General features: G+C 38.2%; 1 protein-coding gene across 5 annotated transcripts in view; it reads left to right on the plus strand.

Annotated features, from left to right (window-relative positions):
- LOC103474519 (leucine-rich repeat and fibronectin type III domain-containing protein 1-like protein) overlaps window positions 1-22,702 on the plus strand; it is a 170,719-nt gene that overhangs the window by 109,955 nt on the left and 38,062 nt on the right. For all 5 annotated transcript variants that reach the window (XM_008425562.3, XM_017308300.2, XM_081614344.1 and 2 more), the window contains 5 exons: window positions 1,919-2,070; window positions 2,183-2,436; window positions 2,548-2,791; window positions 2,900-3,057; window positions 4,199-4,579. In XM_008425562.3, the coding sequence (XP_008423784.1) occupies window positions 1,919-2,070; window positions 2,183-2,436; window positions 2,548-2,791; window positions 2,900-3,057; window positions 4,199-4,579 (1,189 nt within the window). The remainder of the gene's footprint in view (window positions 1-1,918; window positions 2,071-2,182; window positions 2,437-2,547; window positions 2,792-2,899; window positions 3,058-4,198; window positions 4,580-22,702) is intronic.

The following is a 22,702-nucleotide window of genomic DNA, read 5'->3' on the forward strand; positions in this document are numbered from 1 at the left end:
GGTGAATTTCTTCCAAACTGTTAAATGTGCTTTCCTTTAAAAAAGCTGCAGTTATTAGAGTTAAAACCAACCCTAAAAAATCCAGCCAACCCCCAATCCAGCCTGACTAATTAGCTGTAATTAGATGCCCGAGCTCGAAGTGAACCTGACATATTTTAAACTGACACCAGTTTAAAGTATTTCCAGACCGCTCTCTGCTCTCTGCTCTCTGCTTGCACATCTTCTGGGATGTATGATTGTTAGGTGCCCAGCAGAATGAAACATTTGCACCTTATTTCCTTTCTTTTCTCAACAGGGTAAAGTACTTCCTCATCTGTTTAAACTAGAATAAATGGATTAAAACAACTTTACATCATGCATCTTGTTTAGTTTTCTTTGTGCTTTTTAAAAATGCACCTCAGAAGCCTGACTATATAACTGTGGTCCGCCCCGGGGCAAATTCCGGGTCGGGTTTGAGCTATAGATCTAAACTCTAGTGGTTATCCATGTTTCTTGTACAGTTTTATCTACAATGCATTTTTTTGTCTTCTTAACTTTTTGAACAATTGGGTTGATTACAGGACTCTGTGAATAGCCAGTATCTAGAGCAATGATGCTGTGTGGATTGTATTTATCGAGGATCAGTTCCTGTCCAGTTGCAGCTGCACCCAGTGTCATCCTTCGCTCTTTCTTCTCTCTTTTCTTTTGGTTTTCCTTGTTCATTGCTTGTTCCTCCCCTTACTTTACACATATCTTATATACTTTTCTTCAAACCCTGTTCATTTTTCTGTTATCTTAATGAAGATCTATGAGATGGTCATTCCATGGTAAAAAAAAATTTTTCGGTTCAACAAATCTCAATCTATAGAAAAATGGTGTGCCTCATACCAAAACATAGAAGATTAAATATACTTACTGAAAATAAAACAGAAAGAAATTAAAAGCTAACATAAACAAATAAGATAATGTACAATAACAGTTAAACCCCGATCTAAACAAATGAGTCTTCAGTTTTGTCAAAGGCAGTGTTTGCGTACATCCCTGCTTCAATGTGTCTGAGTAAAACGATCATTTAAAATATGTTAAAACGTCACAGTAAATATATGTTACATAATACAAAATTGGGATTTGAAAAAAACATTAAACATTATTCTTTATTAAAAGTCTGCATTCTCTTGGGAATGCTTTCTTGTAATAGCTTCAAGGACAGCTCTACTTCGTGAAGGACATTTCAAAGCTCTACTTTGGATGTTGGCTGCTGTTAGTTCTGTCAAGATGTCCCTGCACTGCTTTGATTATTTCAAGGTCTGGTCTCTAGGGATGCAAATACATCACTTTACAATGTTCCCTTCAAGTACGCGTTTACTGCTGTGGGAGGGTGTTTGATGTGCAGAAAGTAAAGCCTGAGCAAATCAAAAAAAACTTCCAGGATACACATAATACACTGAATTAAAACGTATTAGACAAACCCCATCATGCCAGGAGCTAAAATGCAGCTGGAAGTCATGACAGAGCATATATTATGTTCTACAGATGCTTACTGGTGTTCCTTTTACCTTTCCTGCTCTGCACAGGATGACTTGAAGATAATAATAATAATATTAGCTCAGAAGTTTCTAGTTTGGTTGTGAGGTCATTGGGTTTTTTCCTCCTGGTTGCCTTTTCATTAGAATGACAGCCGCTGTTTCTTTGATGACTTACCCACATTCAGGGACAATTTGTCCCCCCTGACAGCCATGGGTTGGTAACAGCTGACTACAAGGTGAGGAGGAACTAAGCTTGATACACCAACTATGTGGGACCTACTGCTCCAGCACTATTTGTTGCTGTACACTTTTTTTAATTGTCATTTCTGACTGTCTTTGTTAAATGTCATAGTTTCAGGCATTCCTTTTTATAAAATCTTTTTTTTTTTTGTGCTTATTCTGCTAACTTGCAGCGGTCCGAAGAAAAGACTTTGCTAACATGACCAGCTTGTTACATCTGACGCTGTCCAGAAACACCATAAGTCAGATTCTTCCTTCAGCATTCAGTGATCTGCGGCGACTGAGAGCTCTCCATCTGGACTCCAACAGGTTAACTGTGATAAAGGTACGATTCATGGATAGACCGATTATGACTCACAGCAACTAATGTTAACTAATGTTAACTACATGACTGCATTTCGGGATCTTATTGTCTTTTCACATTTCCCGATCACCAGGACGACCATTTCAATGGTCTCACCAACCTTCGCCATCTGATATTGGCCAATAACCAGCTCCACTCCATATCTCCTCACGCCTTTGATGACTTTGTGACTACTCTCGAAGATCTAGACCTCAGTTACAACAACCTTGACCAGGTGCCGTGGGACACGATTGGGCGTCTCACCAATGTAAATACCCTGAACATGGATCATAACCTCATAGAGAATGTTCCCCAGGGAGTTTTTACCAATCTACACAAACTGGCCAGGTGAGGTCACGAAAATTACCAAGCAAACTGAACTGAAAAAAAACCTGAAGAAAAGTTTACCTCTACTATTGCATGAACATTTTTCAATTGTCTTTTCCCGTTCGTGATTAGGCTGGACATGACTTCTAACAAGCTGAAGAAGATTCCCCCAGATCCGTTGTTCCTGAGAATCCCAGTATATGCCAAGTCGAAAGGCTCCCCACTCTCTTCTCTTGTGTTGAGTTTTGGTGGAAACCCACTGCATTGCAACTGTGAGCTTTTGTGGTTAAGGAGACTGACCAGAGAAGATGACCTCGAGACGTGTGCCTCCCCTTCAGATCTCAGCGCCAAATACTTTTGGACAATACCAGAAGAGGTCAGAGCGTTTCACCTTTCACTTTTAAATTTCAAAGAAAAAAAACAAACACAGACACACAAATAGTAAACTGATCTCTTAATCTACTTCTCTGATGTTCCTTTTTAGGAATTTATTTGTGACCCACCAGTTTTGACTCGAAAGTCACCTCATACTGTTGCTATGGAAGGCCAGCCTGCAAGTCTAAAATGTAAAGCAAATGGAGACCCAGAGCCTGAGGTCCACTGGATCAGCCCTGAAGGCCGACTTATATCCAATGGCTCCAGGTATCACCATGATATTACAATTCTTGCTGTGCCTATAGTTTGAACAATCTTGCAACAATAAATTATGTTTCCATTCAATTTTCAGTGTCAGCTCAGTTCATGAAAATAAAGCTTTTGCCCTATTTAAAGGATCTAGCCATTTTGCTCATGCGAGCCAATTGTAAAATATGGTTTGATAACACTGGCGACTCCATTTAATGGCACCCTAGGAACAAATGCTTAAAACTAAATTAATAATTTATTTTGATTGCATAGTCTCACATTAAACGAATATTGTAGTTCTCTAAATGTGACATTTAGACCTGTTTTTCCATCCTGCTCACTATGGTGAGCAGCAGACTAAACACAAGAAAGATGTAATTATCACAGTTCCAGTTGTTTTTTAACCTTTTGAAGTATTCGTCCGAATTTAGACATGGAGATGTTTCCAACATCAGCTATTATTTTGAAGACCTATGAACATCACTATATATTTCTTTTATGTGAATTGACCTTTTTTCTTTTTGTCTTTTCCTTTTTGAAGAGAGGATAATGGAATAATGACCTCTTTGTCACATTATATGTATTATCAAAGGGAAAAAAGGCACTGTAAAGAAATGTACTTGTATAAAGTTCTACAAACTTGAAGTAAAAATTTACTGTAGATGGATTTATTTACTATAAAACTTCTGATAGGTTAGTTTTGCAGCCAAGATAGCAGACAAGAATATGGCGGATGGTGTAAACTTCCTCTATTCAAATAATTAGGTGTATGTATTCACAGCATGGTCAATATCCAGTCATTGCACAGCTCAGAAAGCAGTCATCTTCTCTGACCAAAACATGAACGTATGGTTAGGAGCAAAATGTGCATCAATCCTAGAGAAATAACATGCCTTACAAAAAGTTTTAGCTGAAGCTGTTGTCCATCATTATCTAGATTGAAATGAGTTCTACACCGAGGGGCTGAAATGCCGCCTAGTGAGGAAGAAGACATTACTCCAAAAGCAAATGCAACATGTTTGTGAACTTCCAAAGATTACATAAGTCTCTCCCTATTTATTCTGGCAATTAGAAAGCTGAAAATTGTTCTTTTAATCATAACTGATGAAAAACAGGAAACGTTTAGTAGAATGTGTTTCCTATTTTTTTTTTTTTGCAGAACTTTAGTTTTCCCCAATGGAAGCCTGGAAATCAACGTCACGTCCCTGAAGGATTCAGGAAACTTCACGTGCATCGCCTCAAATGCTGCAGGTGAATCCACAGGAAGGGTGGAGTTAGTCGTCACAGCAGTGCCTCATCTTGCAAACAGCACGAGCCGCAGCCGAGATCCTTCTTCTGAGCCGGCTCCCTCCGACATCCTGACCTCCTCCAAAGTTGCAATGCTTAACAACGAAACAAGAGGGGCTGACAGAAGGGTATCATTGGTGGAGCTCACAGGAAACTCTGCCCTCATTAGATGGAGCAGCCAAACTCCTACATCCGGAGTGAGGATGTTCCAGGTCCAGTACAACAGCTCCGGCGATGACACGTTGGTTTACAGGTATGTTTGTCCACTGACTCCTCGTGTTTTTTTGTGTTTTTTTGCTGCTCCCAAGATTTCTTTTGTGACGTAGGTTCAGCGTGGCTTTTCGGAAAGGTTATTTGTGAAAGACGTGCGGGTGCTTGTATATCTGCATGCATGTTTCAGAATGTGTGAACGCAGCTGAGCATTCCTAGAGGCTTTAGCTGTTGCTCTGAAGATGAGTGCAGATGACAATTAATACCAAGTGGAGATGAGCGCGAACAAGACAACTGAAATGATGGCAACATTTGGAGTAGAACAGATTCATTGTTGAGTTTAGGGAGGCAATATCTAAGCATTTCACGTGATTGGTTCCTCTGGATTTCTTCCTAATTAGAAAGAGATAGTTTTCACTCACTGCTTTTAGAGGCTTGAGTCCTGCATGAAAGATGTCTGGTCTGCTCTCTGGTATGAAATGTTGAAAAATTTTCCCATGAAAACCTTTTTTAATATTTTCCTTTCTTCATCTGATGATGAATTAAACATAACTGTTTCTAGTTTCTCTTGAAAAAATATGATCGTAAAATGTTCTCATTGTGCAAACAATGATGCAATGCTGACTGAAAATCACCCTGGCTACTGTGGGAAACCCTTGCTGAAGAGCTTTCAGATGTTGTCATGGCAATATGAGAGGAAGATCTCCCTGAGCACGTCGCACACAAATCTGTGGAAATACTGTATATTTTGTCAGTTTGTTTGTGAAGTGCAAATCAGTTAGCTCAATATATTATCATTATGTGTGAATTCTATTGATCAGATCTGTTAATAAGTGACCAATTTGGAATAAACAACATTTGTGAGTCATACTATCTGTGGATTTATGATCATGATCATTATGATCTGAGCAAAAATGTCACAGTTTGACAGATATTTCCATCACTGGATTTAAAGTGTTTTTCTCTTTCAAAACCCCACATTAAACATTTGGAGTTTATAGTTTGGGGAACTGAAGTCACACTGCATCATGATTCTTCTCAGACGTTTAATTTCACTCCATATTAAACTTTAATCATAGATCAGCTTTATTGTAAGCATTCTAAGCAGTGATATTAATGCTTTTGCTGGTGAGCCATAATTTTACACAAGAAGCTTTTAAATAACAAAAAAAAAAAAATCTGCAAGCCAACTTAAGTCTCACATCAAAATCCGCACAATATTTCATCAAAGTTTTCACACCATCACGTTCCTCTCACCACATGATCACGAGTGTGATGTGTACCGCAGAGTGGCACAAAAAGTTTGACATGGTCAAAGGCAATCAGACTGATTACTGTAAACGTTTAAATACTGAGGTGACACTCATGAGTAATGATGGATGCATGGGCATTGCTGAAGAAACCACCAACATTTTCTAGCCATTGACGTGCAAGTCAAATGTGACTCCGACACAAACCTGAAAAATGTAGTGACGCGACGCCCTGGCTCACACGACTCCTTCATCTTGGTGCAAAGAAGTGTAGGAAATAGTCTGCAGATGGCTGGCTTCTTGGTAAGTCAATAGAAAATGTATTCGGCCCTGATTTACAAACACAGCGCTCCACTATATCCTGCAGGGGACAGAGGCTTCCCACTTAGACGTTGGCTCTTACCCTCCTTTCCAGACCCCCAGAGAGCAGAGGAGGCACACTTTAATATTGTTCACACCCATGAGCACTCAACTGTGGAGCGTGCCATCGGCCTCATGAAATGCCAATGGCGGTGTGTAACTTTTACTTGTTACGTCGCTACTGTGCCTACCAAATTTTTTATTTATTTATTTATTTTTGACCCTTGAATTCATTCACCAACACAGTGGTTTCTGCCTCGATGAAATTGTGTTCCCTTTCTCTCTTCTCTTTGGTTGCCATTGTTGACCATTAAATAACATTGATTAGCGGGTTTATTTAAAGTCCCCTTCATATTCATGAGGGGCTTTATGTTGGTCATTTATGGTTGAATGTGGGCGAGAAGAGGGCAGAACATGAGGTGAAACCTTGTACACAAACGTTGAGGTGCAGCTGTGACTAATAAAGGGGAAATTGCTTTCTGGCATTTTCATGCGTGCGCATGGTTTTAGTAGTGTGGATTTTTTTTTCCCTGTTATGCTATTTTTGGCTTTTGGGTGTGCGCACAATTTTAATGTGAAACCTACACAATGTTTTAGAAATCAGACCCATGAATGTAGGTAAAAATTCAAACTGCAGAAATAAACGGGAGCAAGAGACAAAAAGAATGAGTAGGCAAACTGGCTGTTCATCAACTGAAGAAAGGTCTAACTCTGTAGAACTGAAACAATAAACGCCGAGCACAAATCTGGCTGATGGGGGGGATTTTCTGTCAGACATTTACTTTCTAATGACCCAGCTGGAAAAGACAAAAAGCCTTTCTGTTGTTAAATATGATAGGATCATTCAGTTACAAAAAAACAGCTCTCTCTGTCCGCTGCCAAGTTTTACACATTTTCAATTTCTTAAAAAATACCCTGGAGGTTATAGAAATTGAAAGGTCAGGAGGTAAACATAAAATATTTTACCTGCTCTGAGGAATCGACTTCAACTGGCTGTCTGTGATAAGACGGGCATATCCTCAACCATAATTAGACCCCGTCTGATTCTGACTGGAATCTAGTAACCATAAGATGGTCTCTACGAGAGAGAGGCTTAAAAAAACAAAACGTGCCTTTAAAGGTCATGTTTCCTTTCAGGCCACAAATTTGCCTGTTTGGACTTTACATATAGGTTGTCTGTTAAAACACCTGCTCTGTTCCTCTCAGTTGTTTTCTCCTTGCTCAGAGTTGAGCAGAGGGTCTGCTGGCTCCAGTTGTATGACAGCCTTGCTTCTTGATGCTGTTGACTACAATGTGCTAAAATGCAACATTCCTTACCTCCATCAGAGGGTAAGAAATGTTGAAGTTAACTAGATTAGATGAAGTATAGGCCATTTACCATTTAAGATTGCTGGAAGACTGATTTTAAAGCCAAACTGCAAGTGGCTACATTAATTCTTAAAAGCATATTTAGCAAAAATGTGTTTTTATTAATTATGCTACCTAAAGTAACCAAAGAGTGAAAGACTACCAATTTATCCTGTGAAGCAACAACAACCTTCTGAAAAAAAAAAATCATTAAAAAAAGGGCTTCTCAAATATTTTTCCAACAGAACACCATTTTGATACTTTCATTCAGAAAATAAACACAGACACATGGTTGTTTGATTGGGAGACGCAGTTGACACAATGCACACCTCCAACTTATTAACGCTCCCTGTGGAAACTATGTGAACCGTTTGGAGTCGCACAGAAACGGGTTGCTCTGCTTCATTAAAACGCTGCTTGTCTGGCTGTGTTCTTGTGCTATCTGTGTTTTAATTACTGTGTTTGCAATAGACTTACAAATGCATTAACAATCAGTCTCAGGGATAAGCATTGGAGGTACACAGCATAACTGCTGTCTTTACAGTACGGTCAATGTTAAATGTATAAGACATATTAACAAGAAAGGAAGACTTGAAAACAACACTGTATGAATACAGTTGCATCACCACAACTAACTCATACATGGCTTAAAGACTCAGCTGTGTGAGTCTGATTTGTCATTCCAGTGCATAAAATCACAGAAAACATGTTGAGACATAGTGAATATGACAAATTAGAAATTTAAGTATTGGACTCAGTATGGATTTGCAATTTTGAAGCATATTTCATTACAATATAAAAACCTAAATCATTCATTGTGTGAAGGGTAGCCTACTGCATGTGTTTTCACTGTGCAAGATTAAGCTACAGTAAAATATGATTTTTACAAGAAAGTATTTTGCACATTTCTTGTACAAGTTCTGATAAACATAGATGAGACTGGATTACCTATGAATGTTTAGTAACTGTAAACTATTTGGGATAAATTTCCTCTCTTGTGATCATACTTTATCAAAGAATATCATGGCTAGTTCATGAGGATTACAAGATCAAACAGTATTAACATCCATTAGAGGGCATTAACACTGCACTAGCTCGGTTCTCAGAAAAAGAAAAAAAAATGAAATGGTTCTGAGAATGAGCATATGTGCCCACTTCCTCCCATCCAACTCTTTGCTCAATATCCATTAAAAGGAGTGAGGTGAAAGGTAGTGTTGTAAGATAATGCAGCAGAACTGAGTCGAAGGTGAAGGTCTGGAACTCGTATGTTAGGACCACAGCTGAGAAAACAGGAAGTAACTAGTGATGTTGTAAAGGGAGACTTTTTGGGGTCAACATATTTGTTTAGTTATGCATTCGTTATTTGTTGCATTTTTCAAGTCGTGTATTTTTTAAGTTCACTTTTGTATAGCTTTAATATGGACCGAGCATTTAAAATTATATGGGGGAAAAAAACAGAATAATAATGTACTGTGTTCATTCTTCAGAGAGGAAAGGACATTGATTCTGCTTACATGTTTTCCATGGAACACGGTTGAAATATTGTTAAATTGTGACTCATTTGGAGCACAATTGCTAAAAATTTTGACGAAACTAGTCCAACAACAGCTGCTAAATCACCGCATTTTATAATCCATTATTTATTACCCTTTTGTGGCCCTCTAATTTAACTTTTATGAAAAGGGTAGCCCAAATTAGAACAACTGCCACTTCAGAAAGACTATCAATTATTTTGAGATGTTCTGGGGAGTCCAGATCAAAAAACAGGCGCTCTGTGGTACTTTTAGCATCCCATGGTTTCCCACTATCAATGGTGTGCATATAAAAATTTAATAGGTTTAATACCAACCTTCTTTTATTACAACAGTTACTGTTGATAAAAAAAACTGAATGAATTAATGCATTTTTTTTTACTTAGACTAGCTTGTAGTTTTTAATTTCTGTATATTTTGCTTATATTTTGTCATATTTGATAGTTTTTGTTAAAATGGCAGGTTTTAAAACAGCATGTAAATAATATTTACCCCTGGAATGTTTTACCCTTTGCTTTAACAAATTTGGCATGGATAACCAAATTAGGCTTTTTTGACAAAAAACAAATAAATAAATAAATAAATAAATAAATATAAAACATAACATAAATGACTTCATAAATATTCACAATGTTCAAGTCAGTATTTGTCTTTCTGGCTCAATTCTGCCTTGCAAAGCTGTTGAAGCTCCATCAGCCACAAATTCTCTACGGCAGGGTTGTGAAACTCATTTTCATTTTGGGCCATATCAAGATTATTAATGTCCTTAAATGGTTGGTTGTGGCAGAATGCATTGATTAAAACCCTTAACCTAACTATTAAAATACTAAAAAGTTACTGTCTCTGCATTTGATTCTTCTCAAAATTGAACATACATGTCAGCACACAACTCTTATCTTTTGGATTCTGTTTACGAATCCCTGGAGAGTCTAGAGGGCAAAATATATATATATATATATATATATATATATATATATATATATATATATATATATATATATATATATTCTTTTGGACTTCAAGGAGGAAGAAAATAACTCCAGCAAACGGTGATCATCCAGTGTGTGGCATCTGAGTTCTTGCATGCTTGTTATACTTATGGGATCTGTGAGGTCAGCCAAGTTACTGTTGAAATGCTGACCTGATGGCTTGATGGACACAGTCTGCCTCAGCGCAGTGCAGTGTGAGAAGATTCGGACATTACAATGTAGAGATCTGCCAAGAGTAAAATTACAGTACTGGGTTTCATGTATCAGAATGCAAGGCAAAATCATCTGGATGTTTCTTCTTTTTTAATGCAAAACTATGTTTTGTAAAAATACACAACAATGTAGATTAAAAAGTCTGTGATGGAAAAACAGGAGTACCTTACACAATATAATTGCTGGTAAAACCACCTTTCAAAGCACTTATATGAAATAATAATTTTCTGTACTTACCAGTGTCTTTGATCATTGTGAAGACATTTTGACTCAAAGTTATTACCCCGGCCACATTACTGTGCATTTGTCTTGCTTTTCAATGGCACATGAAGGTAGTAGCGTGTTTGGTCAGCAAAATCCCAGCATTATATTTATGCAGATGTTTTAAGGTATCTCACACAATTTGACCTTAGGCTGGTTGTCACCAATTTCAAGGTATGTTAATATACTGTATATGATACACAAATGTATCATTGCTTCAGAAATTAAGATAAGACAATATACTTTATTGAGGTTCTGTTTTTTTGTTTTTGTTTTTTCCATTTTGCTGGCATTTAGTGAAAAGAAGTATTTGTGGTAAATTTTAATTAGCCTAAAGCAAAAGAAGTTTGGTCTGATATAAAATTATGTTAATGCATATGTAAATAAATATCTGGTTTCAACTGTAACTAAAAAATGATAAATAGTGAGTGGAGAGAGATGGATGGCAGAGAGAGATTTTCTCTTGCATGACATCGTCAGACAGGGCTGTTTTGTAAACTAAGAGCCATTTCTTAGACATGTGCAAGGAAGTCTTTTGGTGTTATGACCATGACACAGCGGACATGACAGTCAGTGGCTCGAAGGAACATGGCTTCATTAACGAGCACTGAAGTTCTAATAAGGCAAAGGGGCATGTTGCAAAGTGGACTTCTAGGACATTGACTTGGAACTCAATATTTACCTCTGTATGTTGTCACTTCATTTGGTCCAGTTTATGCTTTGCCTTAGGCATCTAAATTGGCAACCACAGCTTTACTTCTTACCTCTTTAGGATTCTGCTAAAGCAGCAGATTTAGCATTTTACTGACCACCAGTCCCAATAACACTGGATGTTTTGTTTTGGGTTTTTTTACAGGCAGGGTGGCTGATTATTTTGTTCATCAATGTTCGTCACTCATCATCTACAGCAGTCTGTGTGAATTATGATACTGTCAGAACTCCATTCAGGCCATTCCAGGCCACTTTCTTCACAACTGCCACATTGTGTCGTGATTTGCTAAGGACCCAACTGAGTGAAATTGTAAAGGTTTTTAATGAAAAAAAAAAATATTAGGGACTTAGAATTGTAGAAGCAAATACACGACTGGGCAAATAAATGCGGAAGAAACTCGAGGGAGAGAACAGTAAAATCCAGGAGTTAGTGACTGAAAAATAAGGAGCTTAAATACTAAGGGAGTTGATTACTGGATAGAAAACCAGTGGCTGATTACTGACGGTGTGCATCTGAGAGAGACAGGGGGAGTGATGGCATGGAGGAGGGGCGGAGGAGGAGAAAACACAATCTGGCAAAATATAATTGTAACCGGACTAAAGGAAAACCAAGGAAGGAATGTACTAACACAAGCTCCCTAAACATAAGTACTTACACAGCTATTGTAAAACTGATGAAAGTAAACAAAATATACAGGAAGCAAAGACTGAATAGCATAAAAAAAGGCAAACCAAAGATAACTCAAACACCACCAGATTCTGTTCCCTGTGCTGAATTTATACTGACGTAATGCAGTAGTTATCAAACAGGATTAATGCATGTATACAATCAAACTACCATGATGTATCGGTCCAGTAATAACACACCTACGGTCATGCATGCTTGTGTGAACTCCTCCACACCCACTGGCGGCGATGAGTAGTCAGTTTGCTGTAGGTCATTGTCATTTAATTAAATGATTCACTGGATATGCACTAATGAGCTTAAAGAGCTAAAGACAAATGGCTGCCCATGCATGCGCGCCGCCACATTCACACACGCACACATGCACACGCACCCCACGCACGCACACTCGCATGCATTTCTGTTTCTGGCACCTGCTGTCTTTGTGCCAATTAGATGCATAACCAATGAGAAAAATCAGGGAAGTTTAGTTCAAAGACAGAGAAGATGCAATCTGTTTAATCATGTCTCTTTTTCACATCTGCAGACTGGTTCTCTTTTCTTTATGTAGAATTGCTATATCGCCATCCTATGTCTGTCATGCTTTATATTTTATTGTAAATAATAAAAAAAGCTACTTATGTTATTTGTTTGGGTTACCACGTATAATTTTGTTTACGTTTTCTTATATTTTTATACCCTATCATCAGCATGTCCTTTCCTTCCACTGCTGGGAATCTGTCGTTCTTGTTAGAATGCTCTTTGCTGCCTGGCCTATAATCCACTTGCTTGGTTTCTTGTTGGCGTTTTCATCAGTGTCCCAAATCAGTGCTTAATTATAACATGACAACTGCCCCCGTCCCAAGTCTCCGCATTCTCAACCTCTTTTCCCGTACCGCCCCCCTCCCCCTGAGCTTCAGATCTTGGACACAGAAAAAAGTCATTTAAAAAGATTTGTGACACCCAGTTAGCTGGGGAATGTGCGTGTAGGAGGAGGATGATGGTGATGGTGAAAAAGAGAGAGAGAAGAGTAGGGGGAAAAAAGGCACCACAGGAAGAGAGGGGTGAGTAAGGAAGGATTGAGGCATTAGAGGAGGAGACTGAGGGGCAGAAGAGGGGAGGAGCAGAGCAAACGAGACACTGAATTGGATAAGGAAAACAGATGAGAAGGGATTTGCTATGGTAGATGGGGATAAGAGACGAGGGCTGGTGGATGGACTCCAGTAGGACCAAACAAATTCTTCATCAATGATTAAGATTAAGTTTGGTTTTCTTAAGGCTGAACTTAACCCACTTCATGGCACAGCGGCAGTCAGAAAACGGGACACAACAACGTTCCTATGGGTTGTTTACGTTTCATTAAGCTAACCATTAATATTTTGAATATATTTTATGAACATCTAAAGTCATTTAGCTAACGTTTAACTATTTCTGACCAGTTGGGATTTGGCTCGTTTGCAATTAGACAGTTTTCTTTTCTAGTTGTATAGAATATGCATTTTAATGTAGGCATTTTATACAACACCTAATCTTTATAAAAGAGTCACTCAGATTCCTGTCTGTTTCCTCTCATCTGCATTAATCTTTTGCATGGGGACTATGATTGTTTATACGTGTCAATAAGGAAAGATGAACTGGTTACTCAGTGGAAAAAGTCAGAATGAAACTGCTTTGTTTATTTTATGGTTTACTCTTGCCGTTGCTGTCATAATATATATGTTACTGACAATGACTTTGTGATATCATATGAGTCTCAGAGGCTCAAGAGATGCCAGACAACAGATTGTAGTCATCCCAGATGTTATATTATATTTGAAAACAGACCGTAGTAAGAGGGAGTAAACCTTAGAAGTGGCTTTCCAGCTTTTTGGAGATTATTTTTCCACCAAACTGGTTCCAGTGGCACACTAATGCTAGCAGTTCTCCTCATTCCTCTGCTATAAGTTCTGACTCAGGGTCCTAAGATGTACCTTTGTTCAAGTGTGCATTTGTTTTCAGCCATTTTGACGTGTATATTAAGTGCAGATGTAAACATTGAGATGAGAGGCGTGGCCAGCAACAGCTTACCAGCATAAAAGTGACAGAGGCCTAACACAGTTCATTCTGAAAGGAGCTCAAAATACGCAGAACAGAGCAGATGAAATTTTTATCTGAGAAAGATTTTATACACACAATTTATAGCCTGTTTAAAAGAAGGCAAATAGGTAACCGTTAAGCCAAAAACCTTTCAAATAATGCGCTTTAGAAACTCAGATTGATATCAGAATACCACGAGCTCACCGTCTCTGATCTCCTTGTTGTTTATTTAGATGTCACTCCTCAAAGAGCTTAAGTAGGTCAATGTTCTCGTAGCCAACATTTTCCACTTGCTGCATAAGTGCATAAGATCAACCCTCATGTTAAGCTGGTTCTTTCACAGAACCGCTTTAAGACTGGCTCTATTAACAGTTTGGTTCAGCTCTGGATCCACTTTGGTGGAAAAGCCTTGCTTGATGTCCTGAATAAAAACACACTTTTTGTAGCATGTGTAGCTGCATCAGATGCTGCTTAACCTGCTTGAGCTTCTCTTTGTTTTTGTTTTTTTTTGCACAAATCATTTAATCAGGGTTCATAACCTTGGTATGGGTGTTTAGTCGATCAGGACATGATAGTTTTAAATGCTTAAATAAAGGAAACTAGATTTTTTCTTGTTTCTAAAGATATCTCACTCAAAAGGCCAACTCATTCCTAAGGCTTCTTCTATTCAGAATATGTTGGATAAAATGTCATCACATAAAAAAGATAAGTCCATTTGCTTATCTAACTGATACTTGGTGCCTTTCAAAATCTCCTCATTTTTGTTTTTTCAATCATTGGGAACACAAAGTCAATGAAAAGCCACATAATTTCTGGCCTGCATTTGCTTACAGCCGTTTGATAAGTCCGATACAACATGCTGGCAATAAAGTGTTTGAATACTGCACAACCTCCGAGGAAAATAACCAGCTGCTGCTATTTATATTTAACCTCATGCATTCATCATCATTCCTAAATCTGTTTGCGGTTTGTTGATGAAGATGTGAGGTGAGGGCCATGAATGTTTGAACTGGGAAAAGCTGAGCTGACATCTAAGAAGTTCAGCTTTTAATCTACACACTGCATATCGGTGTTGCGACAAGCAAAACGGCTTAATAATGCATCTTACATTATCGGTTAAAAGTTTCCTCCCACAAACTGTAACAGGTGCCCCCTCTTCATTTAAAATTTACATCCCCTACCAGTCATTTTCTATGATGTGGAACCTGCTCCGTAGAATCCCTGATTCAGACCAGTTTTGGCCCGTCTTTGATAGCTAAGTCACATAAATCTTTAATACTGATGAGGTTAAACATAATAAAATTTATTGCATTTACTGTAAGAGTCTATCAGGCGTCGTAGCCTCATAAGAACAACTTTGCCCAAGCTTGAGTAATAACAACGTTTAATGTGGTTCACAAATACTTAACCCAAAATGTGATTTAAGTGTTTTACATCTTGTTATTGTGCAACAATTATAATTGTGTCATCAAATACATTGTTTTTATTGTCCGAATAACTGGTGCAGACTACTTGCCGTTCCTAGTCTGGGTAAACGTTTGTCCTGGTTATCAAATGGGGGGGCATGAGGGTAAGAGATTGGGGGCAAAAGTCAGGGAATTAATGAATATCTAATTGATTGTACAGTAAACAGTGTAATGACAGGGTGATGAAATGCAGCCATTCACTCTTGGTATTGATAAAAACATTTAACTGTACTCATAGCATAATAGAGAAAACAGTTTATCTGTTTGTTTGTTTTTTTTTTCTGTTTTGCTCTTAATTACTAAATATGACCAAAGACTACATACATTATTCTCCAATAATTTGGCTTCGGTGAAGAATTACTGTGATACAAATACATAGAATTTAATATAGTCCAAACATTTTTAAAAAATTACCTTCATTCTGACCTACAAATAAATACAACAGATTTTAGGTTGATTTTTGGCTGTTAAACAGACTTAACATGAACTTGTACATAAATCAGTTTTTCAGTATACTCTTATCACGTTTAAATATTGGAAAAACATATAAAACCTGGAAACATTTTTTAACCAAGTGCTCTGTATTATGGTATCTTATGAATACATTCTGAGACTTAATCATTATTTTCTTGTAGTTCCTTATTAAAATTCCATTTATTTAATTCTCTTTTGATAAATGTGTGTGAACTGCAACAGGGAAATCATTTCAACCTTGAAGCATTCCTCCCTGTACGATAAATTGGCTCAACTAAAAGTGCTTGCTAAAGAGCTTTTCAGAGTTTTGAAGTTCAATAACTTGATTAGAAGAAGTGCCGTCCTGTATTGCAAGTTTTAGCGTTATTATTACAATTTGCTCCGTATGTATGCACTCCTTTGCTAGTGTTTTATTTGGAACAAGGACATTTGAATTTATAATGAGGAGTATGTCAATTTGCAGGTCATGTGAAACATGTTTTACAGCAAGTGTATTGATTGACGTAATGCTCCGTGGACGTGTTGGATATCGTTCTTTTCCTGCTGGTAAAGACTTGAAATACTACACCGACTGTCTCTCTTTCTCTGCCTGCTTCCTTCTCTTTTCCTGTCGTCTTCTCATTTTTAGGTTTCCTCAGTGTCAGTTTGTAGTTTTTAGACTTAATTTTCAAAGTGTATGATGTATTTGTATGCTTGTTTGTTTGCAGGCTACTAAAAGATTAGCTAAGATGGAGACATGCACAGTTACCATAAGAACCTGTATAAACTCCCAACGTAGATAGTATTTTGTGTTAACTGCTAGTTACATCAAGTGCAATGGATAAAACCAGTGTGTGTGTGTTCTGTGTGTACTTGCAAGTCAGATTTTCTGAGTTCCCGATTGGAAAAAACAAAAACAGCGTTGCTCATTTAGTCAGAATCCTGTCTGGAAAGTTGGAGCTCATTGACTGCCCCATGTTGTGGTATATAGCTGCACGCATGTTGAATGTAATGGACATTACTAATTATAAACTGTTCATGTACTGATGATTTGTATTTCCGTAAACATATTGCAACAGTGCCATATGTAATATCTGCATTATTTTTGTGTTTGAAAACATTAAGTGGAGAGAACTGCATTGCTGTCAACGTGTATTGATAACTGATTAGCATTGAAACAGAAAACCTAAATTTTCAGGCTTGCTCCCCAAAGCTCTCAACTTCTGTGGCATGTAATTTGCGGATCTGAGATCCATTTTCTGACACAAATGAAATTATGCATTTTTTTTCTGTTATACTTTTGCCATTAAATTTGCACAGTTAGACACATTTCTCTTGTTGAAGAGAGAAAAGTGTTTTGTTATTTCAGCAGCATGTTAAACTGTAATCTCCTATTTTTTTTTTCCATGCAAACTTAAACTAGCCATTATGACCACATGCACTTTAACTCACCACACGGATGAGAGGGAGCTACGTTTCTGAAGAAGTTTTACTTGATTTTATCTTTCTTGTCAGTTCAAAACAGAATAATATTTGTAATTGCCCTGCCAAACGTCTTCTGCTTGACAGATGAGGTAGTTGTAGAAATGCCTTTCCACAAACATTCTTCTTTTTGGCTCAAAATAACAAGAATATGGGGGGGGAAAAGTTTCTTCCATTGTAGTATTTATTTTTCAAATCATTGTTCACATATACATTCCTTAAGAATCGGGCTGATGCTACAGCAACTTCAAAGAGACGCATAAACTCATTTTCATTTCACTTCTAGTTATTAATTTTCATGTTATTAAGATGCAGGGAAGCGAGAGAGAAATAGGGCAGAGTCTACAGTGAGACCTGCGGAGGAAGCAGGGAGGAGGCAAGGAGGAGGCACGGGTTAGAAATGGGGACAGATGAAAGAGAAGGCAGGTGGGCTGGAGGGAGAAAAGGGAAGAGGAAAAGACTGGAGGAAGAACAAAAACAAAACATTGAGGAAGGACAATGAGGGGGATTAAAAAGAAGGAGTTGTGAAAGGTGAAAATGAGAGGGTTGAGGGAACGTGGAAGAAAAGAGAAATGAAATGAGTGTAGGAGGGAAGCCTCATTAGGGGAGAAGACCTGGCTTGGCTCCACACACAGGACCTGATTTTGGTGTCTCACTGAGCAGGCATTAGGCTTCAGCTGAGTCACCGTACTCCAGAAAACATGGCTCAATGTCCCAGTATAATTCATGCTGAATAAGAAATAAATAATAAAAAAATCTGTTTCAGTCAGACAGATGAAAGATAAAACAACAAAGCTCTGCCAGTGGAAGGTGTGAGGTTACTGAAATCCCATTCATTTTTTCCAGTAGAGGGATTTAAAGTGGATTTTGGTCCTCTGTTTTCTCTTTTTTTTTATTTCCTTCCAGTTATAGATGGTTGTATTGAGTAGAATAAGTGTCAATAAATTGAACAACATTAAGGATTTTGCTTTTGAGTGGCAAACAATGGAAAAGTCTGAATGTTTCGGGAAAGCGACAATATTACATTTCTGCCTGAAAAATCCTTTTGCAGAGATAAGCGCAGTAATTCACAGTTTTGGCTTTTCTCTAAATACTCAAAGAGATGTAATGCCATTCCAAGGTTTTGTTGGTAAAAAAAAAAAAGATGATTGAAGAAAAACTTTCCCTGTTTTATTGAGAATGATAAGATACTTTATTTTTTTTAAATGCTGCTTAACACATTATTTTTAGCCTCACTGGTGCCTGGGCTGCTATGACAATTTTATGTTACATATAATTTCTTAATTCTCTCTTTGTTTGTATTTTTATTGCTTTTACTGTTTAGTTTTGTTTTGTTTTTTACTGTGAAGCACTTTGTGACTATTGTCTGAGAATGGTGCTACATAAATAAAATGTATTTACTTACTTAGTTACTTACTCTTTGTGGAAAATTAAAGGGTCCAAAAACAAACCCGTCACTCACTCACAACTGCACACTTACAGCTGTGATTGATGCATCATGTTTTCACTGGGACAGACAATAGATTGTTGCAGACGAATGCTTTGCTGCCCAGCCACAGTCTCCAAACCCACCACATTATAACATGAACATCTTAAGATGATTTGAGCTCTGTAGCAAAACTACGCGGCTGCTGGAAAAATCCATTAAGGGATGGACACGTTCATCAGCAATAGCCAGGTAGACTGTGGCATTTGAAGGAGGCTCAGTTAATATCAAGGGACCCAAACTGTGCCAAGAATGACCCTCCCACAACACAACCATCAGTGTGAACTGTTATTTTACAAATTTGACAAGCCTTTGTGAATACATGTGAGAATTGTGGCCTCAGTTTCTTCTTCTGAGATGACAGGAATGGTATCCGGTCTTCTGCTAAATGCCAGCTTCAGAGTTTGACCTGCTGTGTGCCCAGAGATGGCGTTTCAAATACCTGGGTTGGAATGAAGAGTTATATCAGCTGCTGAAAGTTGTATCATCTCTGCCTGTTCTGCCTTGGATTCCAACTTAATTAAGGCATTTTAGCTCCCAGCCCGAGATATTTTCTCTTTTTCTTTGGTCATTTTTGTAGACCTGAGAGATGGCTGCGTGTGGAAAATCTCACTAGATTAGCAGTTTCTGAAATTCTCAGACTCCCATCTGATAACTTTACCACATTCAAAGACCCCTTCCTGTTCCTCCCCTCCCCTGTTCTGAAGCTCAATTTTAACGTCGTCTTGTCATCTTCTTTATGTCTGGAGGCCTGGATGCATTGAGTTGGTGTCATGTGATTTTCTGATTCACTTTTGGCCTTATGAATAACTGAAGAGGTGTATCTATTAAACAGGCAGATCAATATATGTTTAGAAACTGACAGTTTATTTAACTCAAATAAACGTACCTTACCAACAAGGCAAGTAGACTGCATTGTCTCTAATCAAATATTTGTTTTCTGTTTGACTTCGTGACCTCGTGTCTGTCGAAGTAAAAACTGCTATTTTTTTTTATTTTTTAACCACACATTTCTGAACCATTAAAGGAACAACAGTGTCTTAGTACTTCCCTCTTTGACTGAACATGTTTGACTTCTGTTATTCTTTATGGCTCTGTATAACATCTGTTCATGTAAAACTCAATACATCCCCTTGTCAGTGATCTGACATTTACTGCCAGATCTTCCAATGACTCTACGTTTTCTGTTTGTCGGGCACCAGGTCCATGTTTCTGTTTATATTTGTTCTTCATCTTTGTTCCCTCATCAAACACCCTCTCATTTGCATGTCTGTTATGTTCTCTTTATCGTCTTCCTGTCAACATAAACCCACAGTAATAGCCGACTCATACGCGTCTGCAGTACACAATGACCAAGACGTTATCTCACACTCGTTCACAGACATATATTGCATAAAAGGTGTAACAGGGATGGAACCCAGTCTTTTGAGGGTCATACACAGGGAGATAGACAGAGGTAGGGTAAATGTATATGACAGGCCGAGAGAGGCTTTAAGTCAACAGATGAGGATAATCAAAACCTCCTCACTTTTTTCCTCTCTGCCAGTAGCTGCTTATAAAGTACTTGGGTCATTGTGTGTGTGTTTGGATTATGTGCGTATGGAATTAAGAGCCATACTGCTCCAATGGATTGTTCTGTGAGCATGAAATGTATACATGTGAGAGCATGCGTGTAACCACGGATAAAATGTTATATCAATTATGTAAAGGCAGTGTTTAGCGTGACACAGCGTGCTCTGTGTAAGGGTCCTTGATGTCCATTTTGATGTATGGTAATGGTGTAAAAGCTTTTGCTGACGGTGCATTTGCATGAGCCCAGTAGATCACCAGCAAAGACTGTGTGTGCAAGGGGGTAAACATGTAGCTAATCCAGCTCCCATCAGAGTAGAACATCAGTATTAGTGCGTCTTCGTGCTTGAATTATTCAACTCACTCTCTCCATTTTTCCTTCACAAAAACTTGTGCGCCTATTCTTTCCTACTGCAGCTCCTCTTTTCTGCATTTGCAGTTTTTGCCCTCTGTCCTGCTCTGTGCAGTTTTCTCTGTTTTTAATTATTTAAAGTCAATGCTCTGGAACTTGGATTTAAGACCAGAGCAGAACAATCCTTGACAGCTCAAATAAAAAATGTAATGTATTCCCAGCACGAGCCTGTATTGGGGCTATTTATATTTAGTGATAGAAAACTAGAATACGGTGTTGCTGTTCGGCTGTTGTCATTGCGTGTTTTGACAATGCAGTTTGCAGGGCCGTTCTAGGTTAGTTTATTGTGTATCAAATTTGGGGCTTCGCAGAAGGGTCATGGATATTCTGCATAAAAATCTGTAATTTTCTATTTAGGGGATTTTATTAGCCGTTTCATCAAAATTACCAAAAATAAATGAAATGTACCGTATGTGTTGAATCTGTGTATGTTAATTGCAATATATTAATTCATGAGTTTCAGTTTTTGATTTAAATTAATCGAGTTGTCATGACGAGGCCTGGAAGAGACTGGAAGAGACAAACTTCAAATAAGATCTTATTTGACGTTTGCGCAAAATTTAAATAAATAAATAACCAAATCAAACGGACAACAACCCCAAGGCAGCTGCCATGGCTGCTGCCAAAAGAAGGTGGAAGGAGCTGGGAATGCTGCAGAAGAAATAAATCCGGGGTGGTCCATGCAAGAGCCAGGCCAGCTGCCCAGGAGCTGCTGAGCTGAGCCGCCAACTCACCCAGCGACCGACACACAGGAGCAGCTGCTTCTGCAGCCATGAAGCACTGGGTGCCGTTACTTCTCTTTGCCTCGAAATAGAAAAACAAACAACAAAATAATGGACATGTCCTTCCACGTAAAGGGGAGGGGACGTCATGGAAGTTCATTACTTTTCGATGATATCCACATTTTTTTAAGATACTGCTACATTTTAAGTCTGAACTGCAGATTTGGGCCCAAAGGGTTCATAGGCTTACCCTCATAGTATAAAATGAAAGAAAACTTTTTTTACAAATAGAAAAATAAGGATTTAAGGCCTTTGAAAACGTGTGCCTGTGGACCATGCACAAGTTTTCAAAGTCTGTCTCAGCCTTTACAAGACTTCTAATCCGTTACCCAGCATCCGCCCCACTGATACTCTGTCCCCCCATGGCTCACTTTGATAAATGTAAAATTAGTCCCTAATCCACCAGCTGAACTAAATACATGCTCCCTAGTGTCCACGTTGCTTTTTTTTCAGATTTCATTTCAGTTTCTCCAAACCATACTCTCTTTGTGATTTTCTTCCACATTCCTTCTCTTCCTGTCTGGATTTCGTTTGTGACCGATGTGCTAAATTGAGTACATGACCTCCACAGTCAACGCTGCACTTTAACTAAATTTAATCTCCCCACCCTATCTTGTTTCCTTTGTATCTCTTTCGCCTTGCTGCCCCTATTTCACCCACCTCTCGTGTGGACTGATGGGCCACAGGCGGTTTGCAAATCAATAGTTTTGATAAATGAGAGGGGATTTGCCTATGGCTGTTAAAAATGTAACCTATTACATTTGGCTTTTTCGGGCTAGCCGGATCAGCGTCCCGATCTGTCCCCCCGTGTCAGAACCAAAATCACTTAGAGAAAGGCAAAGACAGACGGGAAAAGCACAGCCCAGACAAAATTGCTTAAAAGCTGGCTCAGAGACAGAGTATATTTCCTGTAAATTACCCCATGCTTACTGTCTAGCAGCTCTTTCACACTGTTGGAAGGCTATTTGATAGTCCAGTGTTTATTCGCATTATGTTGCATTATTAAAATAAACCTGCACAAGCTCATTTGTGCTTACACAAATTACTACAAATAATTGGAGCATTGTGCTTTGTTTTTAAATCCATTGTTTGTTTGTTTGTTTTTTTAAATAC

This window comes from Poecilia reticulata, chromosome 13 (genome assembly GCF_904066995.2).
Source record: "Poecilia reticulata chromosome 13, P_reticulata-male-v2, whole genome shotgun sequence".
Taxonomy (NCBI): domain Eukaryota; kingdom Metazoa; phylum Chordata; class Actinopteri; order Cyprinodontiformes; family Poeciliidae; genus Poecilia; species Poecilia reticulata.